Source organism: Nannobrachium achirus (assembly GCF_963921795.1).
Source record: "Nannobrachium achirus genome assembly, chromosome: 17".
NCBI lineage: Eukaryota > Metazoa > Chordata > Actinopteri > Myctophiformes > Myctophidae > Nannobrachium > Nannobrachium achirus.
Genome location: NC_137824.1, coordinates 32,702,581 through 32,713,705, shown reverse-complemented (window position 1 = coordinate 32,713,705; position 11,125 = coordinate 32,702,581). Strand labels below are relative to the sequence as shown.

The 11,125-nt window shown below is 40.1% G+C and overlaps 1 protein-coding gene across 1 annotated transcript; it reads right to left on the bottom strand.

The window, feature by feature from the left end:
* Positions 1-874: 874 nt before the first annotated feature.
* On the bottom strand, positions 875-8,929 carry phf6 (PHD finger protein 6). The gene is made up of 11 exons (XM_080745578.1): positions 8,849-8,929; positions 6,313-6,453; positions 5,542-5,643; positions 4,980-5,113; positions 4,847-4,893; positions 4,512-4,657; positions 3,925-4,068; positions 3,587-3,691; positions 3,350-3,483; positions 2,153-2,282; positions 875-1,846 (listed from the first exon to the last, which is right to left on the bottom strand). The coding sequence occupies exons 2-10, from the start codon at positions 6,442-6,444 to the stop codon at positions 2,153-2,155; spliced, it is 1,074 nt and encodes a 357-aa protein (XP_080601704.1). The 5' UTR covers positions 6,445-6,453; positions 8,849-8,929; the 3' UTR covers positions 875-1,846.
* Positions 8,930-11,125: the final 2,196 nt, after the last annotated feature.

The following is an 11,125-nucleotide window of genomic DNA, read 5'->3' as shown; positions in this document are numbered from 1 at the left end:
GGCAAACCTCCAAACATGCTCATTTTATCCACCATTTCATTGAATAACACCATGATTGAGAACATACATTTTAAAACTTGATTGATTACCGTTAACCTAAAGTCTTCCTTCTACATTGCATCCAAATCTAAAGGGATCAGTCCAGCACTGTATACTGTATTATACTGTATATTGGTGCTTCTACTTAAAACCATGCCTCGCCCCTTCAAAAATAAAAATGATAAAATATAGTGAATTTGTATAACATTTTAAATGAAACAGTACAGCTGCAGAATATTGAGTAGTTCAGGGATCTTGGTGGAATCATCCAGGTTGTGTGAAATTCCTCAACGTTTGGTTAACATCCTTTAACACAGTTTCTCAACTTCAGCTCTGGTGACCACCTGGGGTCCAAATGGACTGGGATCTGCCCAGTCTGTTGGGGCCTTAAAAGCCTCTATCAGAGTCCAGGGTGAAGAGCTATTCACTTCACACATTGTAGTTTCCTAGTTATCACCTAGGCTTTGTTATGTATTTTTAGGTGATAGCTAGAAAACTACACCGCGGTGAAGTGAATAGCTCTTCACCCTGGACTCTGATAGAGGCTTTACAGGTCAGAAATAAAAGAATGCTATAAAATGGAGGTCCGTGGCCTAATGCTTATCAAACTGGGGATCCTTCAAATTCAAGAGTTTGAGAATCACCGTTTTAACAGACCCCGGTATGACTAATAGCTCTCAACTTGTACTGAACAAAGAAAACTTCAAATAATTCACCCACTGCATGTGTAAAATAAAATATTTTCTATTCCCAATTATTCATGGTTACAATTGTAGCGATACAAAGAAACCGTACAACAAAGAAGGTCCATCAACTTCTTCCAAAGAGCTTTGTATTGATGCTTAATGAAATATACCACTTTCAACTGTGGGACAAATCCAAGTGCATGCTGGTAAAAGAAATATTAAAAAAAAATCATAACTGCCTCAAATCCAGATATTCAAAATCATTCATGTCAAATGTTACATTAACAAAATATAACATATCAAGAAAGAAAGGCTAACGTACAGATTTCTTAACACAGGATTACTGTAATAACCCACCCTCACAACTTCATATAGAGACTATAAAAGTACACGCCTCCGTGAAACGAGTCCTTTAGAGGCTAAACTACAGGAAGTACATTTCTGAATCGGGTGAATCAACTGTGGTTCGTGTAAACGGGTGGGGCACATGGGACTGTGAGCAAAACTCTTGGTATGTGTGATCCTTTATGGCAGTGGATCTCAACCTTTCTTGGATCAGGGCTCACTTGAAAGTCTTTGAAAGCATTTCCCACCCGAAAAAGTCATCAGATGGGTGGGCTGGCAGGCCGTGTGCATTTTCAGAGCATGTTTGTTTTAATGATCAGTCAAGCAATTGTATAACACCCTGGATCAATGGAACCAATTGTAGTATACTTTAAGTTCATATTTATTCATTGATATCCCTTTTTAATATTAATGTTATCTTATCAGTAAAATCTTGGTTGCAATATCCTCGAGACCCACAGGTTGAGAACCAGTGTTTTACGGTAATCTCACACGTACTGGAGCGAGCCCACAACTGACACTTGGCAAAAGTTCATCCATGGCTTTTTGTTGGCCTGCAGCAAGCAGTCCCCTCTGCACAACACCACCTGCACGTGAAAATGTCCTCCAGATGTCTCCAGGAGTATGATGTTTGCGTCTGTACTGGAACAAACCCAGAGCTACTGGGGGAAGCTTGAGGACCATGACTTGGTACAGTATATTCAGTATAAAAATATCTCCCGCCATCTTTGAACTCTTCTTTTTGTCCCCCTCCATCTCCCATCTGTCAGTACAATCTGCAAAAAGAACATTTGTTATTAGCTTTTCCCCCCCTCTTTTTTTTCAAAGAGTGCCACCATTGTACAACAGAGTATACGTTAAGCATTGCTCAGGCCTATTTCGTTACCACAGCAACCAATGCTGATGTCTGAATAAACAAATCTGATCTGATCACTTGTATATGGATCTGAAATTAAGATTGAATTATATAATAGTGCAGTTTGGTTCAGTCCTTAACATCAGATTTGAGAGACACCTTGTATTTTCTATTTGCTGCAGTCTGAACAAAGCATAACACCAGGCAGTGTGATTTAGTTGGTTACCTAGTTGCCATTGAGCTGTGATGTAGGTGTTCCTCCGTGGTCGATCATCGCTCTCTCTCTGCTGCGGTTCTCTCGTTCTTCATCTTCCTCGTCTCTCTCTTCATTGCCACAGTGGTTCTTACAATACAGCCTGGAAAACATCATCCAAAGGCACAGAACAAGGAGGTCAATTTGAGAAATCAGAGGAGCCCAGCCTGTAGTTCAGAAAGCCTAATAAGTCCCTTGGCACGGGTGTGTGTTTGTGTGGGGGGAGGGTGGGGGGAAGATTTCCTTCTGGATGAACAGACAATAGATGTTTGGTTTACCATGCATGCCAGAAACCCAGGTTAAAATTACGGTGGTTACATATCAGACAAACAACACCATCACATTAATCACAGCTAAGTAAGATAAATACAGCCACTCTAGAGTTGTGATTAAGGGTTTTGCAGCAAAGCAGAGAATTCCTTCTAGTGTTCAAGACCCTTCACAAGAGAGACTAGCTATTTCAGTTTTATCTTGACTTTTTTAGTACCAGGAAGGTGAAGTCTCTTTGACGAATTCAATTGATGGTTAATAGTTAGTTACACCTAATTTCAACCAGGAGCATCTTAGAAGCCAATTGTGGTTTAGCATTCAGGTAGCTGACATAAAAAACAGGTTCAAATTCTCTTTGCAATACACTACAATATACTAATATACATCTAATTCAGGTTCTTTATTTTGAAGGCCCTCGGTGGATGACTTTAGTATTAACGTTACAGTGGAGGGGTTGTCATTTTAATTATTTCCAGATCATCTCTTTGTGTGCTTTTGAATAAGCAGTATGAGAGACATGACAGGCCACAGCTATTAAAAGCGGTATGTCAAGTTCAGTCACATAGAGAAATAATAAAACAAATCAGGTGGAAATTATGAGATATCATCTCAGAGCAACTCACTGTTAGAGAAAATATCTATATGCACCGTACCTGCACTATTCACTACAGCTGCAATAATCAAATCATTTGTTGATTATTATTTTCATAATTCAAATAATAAATCCTTATGATTAATTTGGACGTTAATGATTAGGCAATAAGTAGTAGGCCTACAAAATTAACAACTAAACAGATAGTTTGATTGTAAAAATGTAACTTGTTGATACATTGTTAGTTGATCACCAGACCGATTCAATCATTTCAAACTGAGCGTAAAGTAGAAGATGGTTGAGCTCACTTGTAGATGCCTCGGGCCATGTTCTCGATATACTTGGCTTTGTCTTGAAGACCACAGTGATAGTGGTAGGTCTTCACACACGCCTTGATCTCACAGCCAATCGTAGCACCCAGTTGAGTGCACAGTGTACATTTCTGGAATAATATTTAAAAAAATATATATTAACACAGTAAACTCAAAAAGACAACATGAAAGACGTTTATATATTTTCGTTAGTTAACCATTAAATATTCACACCATTCTTTTGCCCCTCTTGATTTCCTGGATGACAGTCTTGATCTCAAAGTTCCCAAATTCCGCTCGTGAGGTGGTGGTAAGCTGAACAGTCCCCGACGAGAAGAGCTGGAACACAATCGAAAAGGAGGAAACATGTCTGCAACTCTATGGAAGTAAGACCTTGACCAAGCAACGTGACAATGACAGACACCTTGATGACTGACATCTTAACCACATAAACCCTAGTGCACCTATTCTGGGCATGTCATAGCATGCAAACTTTCAGTGAAAATCAGAGCCACACCCATGTTGAGAAACTAGTTTAAATGGTTAATGCCACAGAATGACTGACATCTTACCATGCACTTATAATGTGCAGCAACCTTCTTTGCATTATCAGCATGGAGCATGCCTCTGGTTTCATTCTCCTCCTCCCCCGCATGGCAGAAGCCACAACGCTGCCCTCCGTCTCCAGGACTCACCCTCAGCGGTGACCTGTCCCGCTGCCACGAGCACAGAGACGCAAACACAAACACACAAGTTAATCAGAGGCCACATACACTCTTTGCTAGGCAATACAGTACATGTATATCGATTACTCCAATGGGTTAGATGTATCTGTAATATTAATTCTCATGGGTTGAGAAAATATGATGTAAGGGTCTTGTGAAAATTCACCAGAAGAATTCGCCAAACTCATTTAGGCTACAAAAATATAGATATACTGTATATCTAGTGTCGATAGTCTACAATAACATGGAGGTACATTGTTGGATTGTGTCCTTAAAGAAAACAGGATGATATTGACATCATTGAGCCATGTTGAATATCCAATGCCTGCTCTGTAAATATTGTATTTGTAAATATAGTGACTTTTAAAAGCATATTGCTCAGTACTACAGACTACAGTCACTATCTTTCAGACTGTTCCTGGATCAGGTCTTACATGTGATGAACTCTCCTCCTCTGTGGAGCGGGTTTCTTCTGACTGACCACGAGATCCAACCTTGGTCCTTCCCTTCTCGAACCTGCCGCGCCCCCGGCCCTGTGGCGGCGACGAGTCACAGTCATTGGCCACAGCTTCGTCTTCATCTGAGAAAAAGAATCAATCGACATTAAGTATTTGTTTTTTACTGCGTCTGTTTCAAGGGCTTTAGTTACATTTTGGATGAAAAAGATAACTGCCGTTCCAACCATTCAGGTTTCTAAGTGATCAATTTATAATTTGCTCGACAAGATATATTTAAAATCATTAATGAAACAATAAAGTAATACATTTACCTTCAGTACCATCCTGGGAGGCATCCCGGTGTTTGCGACAATAAACACTGGAAGAAAGAACAAATATTAATGTTTATTTTTGATCGTTTCAGCTTCATTTGTGGAATAGAACAGAAGCAGTGGTTGGTCTTACAGGTAAGTTCCCTGTGAGGGGTTTTCTTTGACCTGGGCCCTGTCCTTCAGAGCACAGTAGTAGTGGTATGTCCGGCGGCAGGTCTTCACATCACAGCCAATAGTAGCACCAGGACGGTGGCATGATGAGCACATCTGATGACAAAACAAACTCGTTTAACAACAATTTAGGTAGGGCGCTGATGGTCTAACGGCTCTAATGCAGCTTGACAGCCGAGTTGCAGGTTCGATTCCCGAGCCTGATGACCTTTGCTGTGTGTCACTCCCTATCTCTTCCCTGTCTCTCTCTACTGTATTATCCAAATAAACCTTTTAATGAATAAAGGCTCTACCTCCTTTTTACTCCTGTTGTTTTTTCATATATACTGTATGTATGTACTTTGAATTTTACAAAGCCTGTTGGTTGATAGCGTCAAGTCATTTCACATTTCTAAATATTCGGGAAGAAAACCTGTTTGCATTGAACTTTAATACCTCTGTTAACTGAGGCCATGTTTATTGGTGTACATAAACATTGTTTGTCTCTTTGACCTCCAACATCGAATCTGAGAACAGACACTCACCAGTTTATTTCCCCGTTTTATCTCCTTCCTCACGTCTTCAACTGAAAATGCTCCAATATTGTCTCGTTCTGAGTGAGAGGTTACCAGAGCAGAAGAGAACAGCTGCAGGGAAAACAATCACAAACACAACAGATGGCTAAAAGGTTTTATTGAATTATCAAGTTGTCCAATGGATTATGAGACTGTTGATGATGCCACATTCTATTGTTCCAAGGTAACAGAGTTCGGTTCATCTGAAAATCCATTTGTACATTTTCAATTCTACTGGACGGATGAAAATCCTCTTGGTTGAGTTTGTCGAGAGCTGAGCTTGAAAACTCCCAAGTTGAAGCCAAAGAGAGACTGTGTGTGTCACAATTATTACATAATCGTCTAATCGCAGTTATTTTACATAATCGTAATTATTTTTGTCATAATCAGTCATTTCTTTGCATATTTAGGTTATGTGTCCTATCTGCCATTTGCAACATCAAAGCCTAAAAGCCAAACAGAAATGTAATTGCCAACGACAAAAACACAATTAAATCGTTAATCATAATTATTTGAGTGACAATCGTCATGTAAAATGTCATAATCGTGACAGCCCTGTGTGTGTGTGTGTGTGTGTGTGTGTGTGTGTGTGTGTGTGTGTGTGTGTGTGTGTGTGTGTGTGTGTGTGTATGTACACGTGCATGCGTATGCGTGTCTTGCTAGTTAAGTTCAGAGACACAGGTTTGGTGTGATTAAATTGCAAATATGGCCAATGAATATGTCCATCCACACTGTACTCACCATACACTTGTGGTGCGCTGCCACCTTGTGGCTGTCTGCCACCAGCAGTTGTCCACAGTCCTTGTCCCGGTTGGTTCTGCAGAAGGCACATTTTGGCAGGCGAGCGGCTGCTCCTTTTTTCTGCCCCGACATGACCAGAGTCTGTGACAGGAAACAAAAGAACATGACCTTGTGATGAGCAGCTTCCTGCCTCGTCCAGTAACCGTATTCACCCAGAGAGCCTTGGGGTAGAGGTGGTAGCCTAAAGGTTACAGGAGAGCTTGTGTTCCGCTTCATATAAATTCTTATTAGTCTAGTAGTTGGAAGAAGGGGTTATCATCATGGCCCCAAATAACTTTTAAATATCTTGCAATTGGCGACGAGTCTCTTATGAAATCTGCAGGAGTGCCTCTCATCATTTTATATCAGGGGCGAGTTCCTCATCTAGGCATTTTTGCAAAATGGAAAGCAGAGTAGCATACAAAGCTATTCCTAAAATACATGATATACGTTTACATTTCCAAATATGCTTCCTAACGTGTACATATAACACTATTAATCAAGTGAATCAATAATATTAGTTTATTGTCATGGAACTGTACCTTTTCCTATGGAATACTTCTAATAAATATGTCAAGCTCGCAACCCTCCTTGCCCATCGGCCCCCACCATTGCGCTCAGGGTCCCTGGGAAAACAGCGGTCGCATTCGCTCCCCCGGACAGGCAGGAAGATTCTGTGCGGGAAACTGAATGAGCAACACTCTTGAACAAGGTATTAAACCCACTGCTCCAGGCAGTTTGTACTGGGGTGTAACAGGGTAGGACTGTGGTTGTACTGGGATGTGGTAGTGCTGGGAGGGATGTAACATAATTAGGGTATTTTTGTTACTGTACATTTGCACATTATGTGAAATTTGTCCTATCATTTACCCATCCTACAGTGAGCCCCTTTTCCAATGACATGGCCCAACACCACTCCACAACGCTCACTTGTGCCAGGTTTTCCACTACAAGGAACTGGGTGGAGTGGTACTAAAAAGTATCCAATACAGAGTAGGTCTGAGCTGGCTAGGTCTGAGCTAGGCCAAACAGGGCCAAACACTTCATAATGACTGATCACTCACTGACTTTTCATTTAGACCACCAGAGTATAGTTGTTATAACCACTAGTATAATCTATTATAGTGTAATAAAGTTATCATAGTAATATATTATAGTTTATAGTGTATCACAGTTATAATCCATTATATTGTATTATAATTAGGATAGTTGTAATACAAAATTATATTTTATAATACAAATGTATATTTTATTATGAAACAGTTGGTGAACTGGTCATCAACGTCCCTCTTATGGTGTTTGAGTGGCATCACTACACTACACCACACCAACCACAACACAACACAGGCTGTACAGTAGGTGCCAAACAAACTACCAAAGCAAACAACAAATGCATGACCAAATTTATGTTGTATTGGCTTAATATATCTTATTCTTTACTAGCTACCAATATTAAAACCAAGCAAACTTTTGTTATTAAGATCAGTTCAGTTATAGTGAATCTTTCAGGCTTTTCAGGGGAAGCATAGTAAATAGTTAAGGGCCATTTACAATCACATTACTGCATCACTGTTTGCAAATTCACATCTGCAATAGAAGTGATGAAAATACGTTCTTTAACTTGAATGTATATTTTATTATCTCTTAATAATAATCATTATTATCATCATCATCATTAGGCCAATTATTATTATTAGGGCGACGAGAATGCATGCAGGTTTATGTCAAGTCTAGGGGTTAGCCGGTTAGATGCATTAAAATATGCATAAACTAAACATCGAAGTCTCAAATATACAAATGTATGAAATCCTCCACAAAGGAGCAGGGTGTTTTTTTAATCACACAGCAGAAGAACAGCATTGAGCTGTGAGTGACGCCTACATTCATTGTGTCATTATTACATGGCGGCAGCAGCAGCGTCTCGTTGCGGCGACACAAGCAACGCAGCTCCGACGGTCAAACAACATTTATTACCATAAACAATCCAAACAAGACTTTATTTCAACACATTCGTCACCGCCAAAATGTCCACTACCGCCATCGTGCAATAAATTGTGACCACGTGTCTCGTGATTTTTTTTAAACCACTACAAAAGAAAAAAGTACTACTAACTACATTCATTCTTACGAAAAGTTTTGAATTAAAGGGGGTGTGTGCGTTTCACCAAGGATCACAATCTACTATTTTGCACTTCATGTGCGCATCAAACATCTAAAAGCTTCGATGTGCGAAGGCCTTTATTCACGGTGCTCGGGAAATAAAGGCCAAACACGATAAAAATATGGTTTTATGAAAGCGAAGCAGAGATTAATGCCGATTAAATAATGATTATTTCCCTTTAAATTGTAGTAAATTACAATGACAAGACCAGAGAGCGCCATACATTTACATTCATACGTGATGCACGGAGGCAATATGGCCTTAAAACACAACAATAGGCCCTAGAACAACCTAGCTATGTTCCCCCAATAGCGGTCACATATTTTAACTGCTTACCTGGTAAATACGGTGTACTAATAAACCAGGGTTTATGATGTGGAGGTAAAAAGTGTTGCTGGGCGCTTCAGTGAGTTTTCTTTTCCGATCCTTTCTAAGAACTGATCGCTGTTGTGTTCCGTTCCTGATGCTGTCAAAGGAGCCACCACTGAGACAAATAGAACATCCGCTTATGGACTTCAAAATAAGAGAATGGCAAATGATGGTCCAACTTAGTCTCCTTTTTTAAAATATTTTTATAATAATAATAATAATAAATAGACCTAAGTAAATAAACAGTATGTATGTAAACGAAAATAAATGTAGTTTTCAATGCCCTTAGATGTAAGTAAATAAACAGTATGCATGTAAACTAAAATAAAAGTAGTTTTCAATTTCAATTAATTTAAATGGTGCATTTATATAGCGCTTTTATCCAAGGCACTTTACATAGTAGATTGTGCATTACATTCACCCATTCACGCACACATTCATACACCGGTGGCAGAGGAAACCATGCAAGGCACCAACCTACTCACCGGGAGCAACTAGGGGTTCAGAGTCTTCCTCAAGGACTCTTCGACATTAACTAAGGGGGAGCCCAGATTCGAACTGGGAACCCTTCGTGCTCTAATAACAGTTTCTCTACGCTTAGATCTTATACCAGCTCAGTGGCCTTGTGGTTAGATTGTCCGCCCTCAGCCCTGACCTCTGAGACTCAGGTCAGGGACAGGGTTCAATCCTCGGCTGGGTTATACCAAAGACTGCAAAATGAGACCCAAAAATGGAACCCATGCAGTGCCCTTGCGACATAGCGTCATGTCCAGGGTGTGTACTGGGTGTACATCGAGCTGCCTCACGCTACAGAAACAGGAGATAGGCTCCTGCCGGCCTGGCAAGGCCTGGGGCCGATGCATGCTCCATTTTTAGAGCAGCGTTTAATTCGGTTCGGCTCTGTCATAACACCCCACGACCCTGGCTACCACGACCCATATACACACACTGGTAGTGTTAATAATATGGGTAGTTCTGTTTTCCTGCAATGTTCACAAATATGTATATTTCTGACCTAAACAAGCCAATACTTGCCCAAAATACATATTGGGGGCCCACTTGCCATATGATATCCTCAAGGCCCATGTTTTAGAACCGCTGGCGGCGCTGACCGACAGAATAAAGACTATACATACATTTTTGGATGGTGGGGTTGGTAGGATTAATTTACACATTATCAAAGATTGGGCATCCCGAATAAATTGAATTAATTTCATAGATAGGCCTTTATTACCAAAGTGTTACGCATCACCCTTTAACTTTGAAGGCAAAATCTAACGACTTCCGATTATTTTGTGGCCACTTATTGCTCACTTGATGCAGCACAGACTGCGTAGCTTTCGGGTGACGTTGCCAAAGGCAGTGCCAGTGCTCATGGTTTTGTCCCACAAATAAAAATAAATACAAAATAAACTTTGAAATAATTGAAACAATTTCTTTATTTTATTCTACATTTAGAACATTATTTTCAATGGAGTTCAAGTGGTAGCCTGCCTTTGTAAAATGTTGCATTTGCATACTTTTTGCAAAGTGGGAAATGTTACACCACATTGAGGCCCCCAAGATAGATCTGGGTTGTTATTAAATGACTAATATTAATGGCCTAATTTGTACTTAAATGAATGATTTACTTTTTTTAAGACATAGGGTCTTGGGGGCCTGCATATTCTTGTTATTTTATATATAACTAACTCTATGGTTATGACACAATACAGAATTGTGGATAACAGGCCAAGATTGTAATTTATTTTGGTCTTTAAGAGTAGACACTGCCCTTTCTCTTCTCACTTACAAGTTACTCCAACATACATACATGTTAGTCATAGGCCTATTTACATACATCCTTATTAAAATAATAATAATAGTAAGACGCCTCAGGGCGACATGCAACCTCGCCCTATAGGGCGCGCCAATTCTTGGCCATCTAGCCAGTGATGTATATCGGACCAGTTACCCACATATGGAGACCCCTTGTACCTGCTGAAAGTTGGGCTCCCATTAACCTGTTAAGCCCCAGGGGGTCCAGGGGAAAATCCGCCTAAAATGTATGCCCAAATTGGAACAGTTGTGGACACAAAACTACCATGATTGTGGCTACTCTTGACTCACCAAATGTCAGCTATAACCCCTGAAACTCACCCCACTCACTGTAACAATAATGAACAAAGAAATTGTAGTTTGATTTGGTCTCTATTGATTTATTGACAGCTGTTCGGTGGTCAACACCTTTTGCCCCCGCCGTCG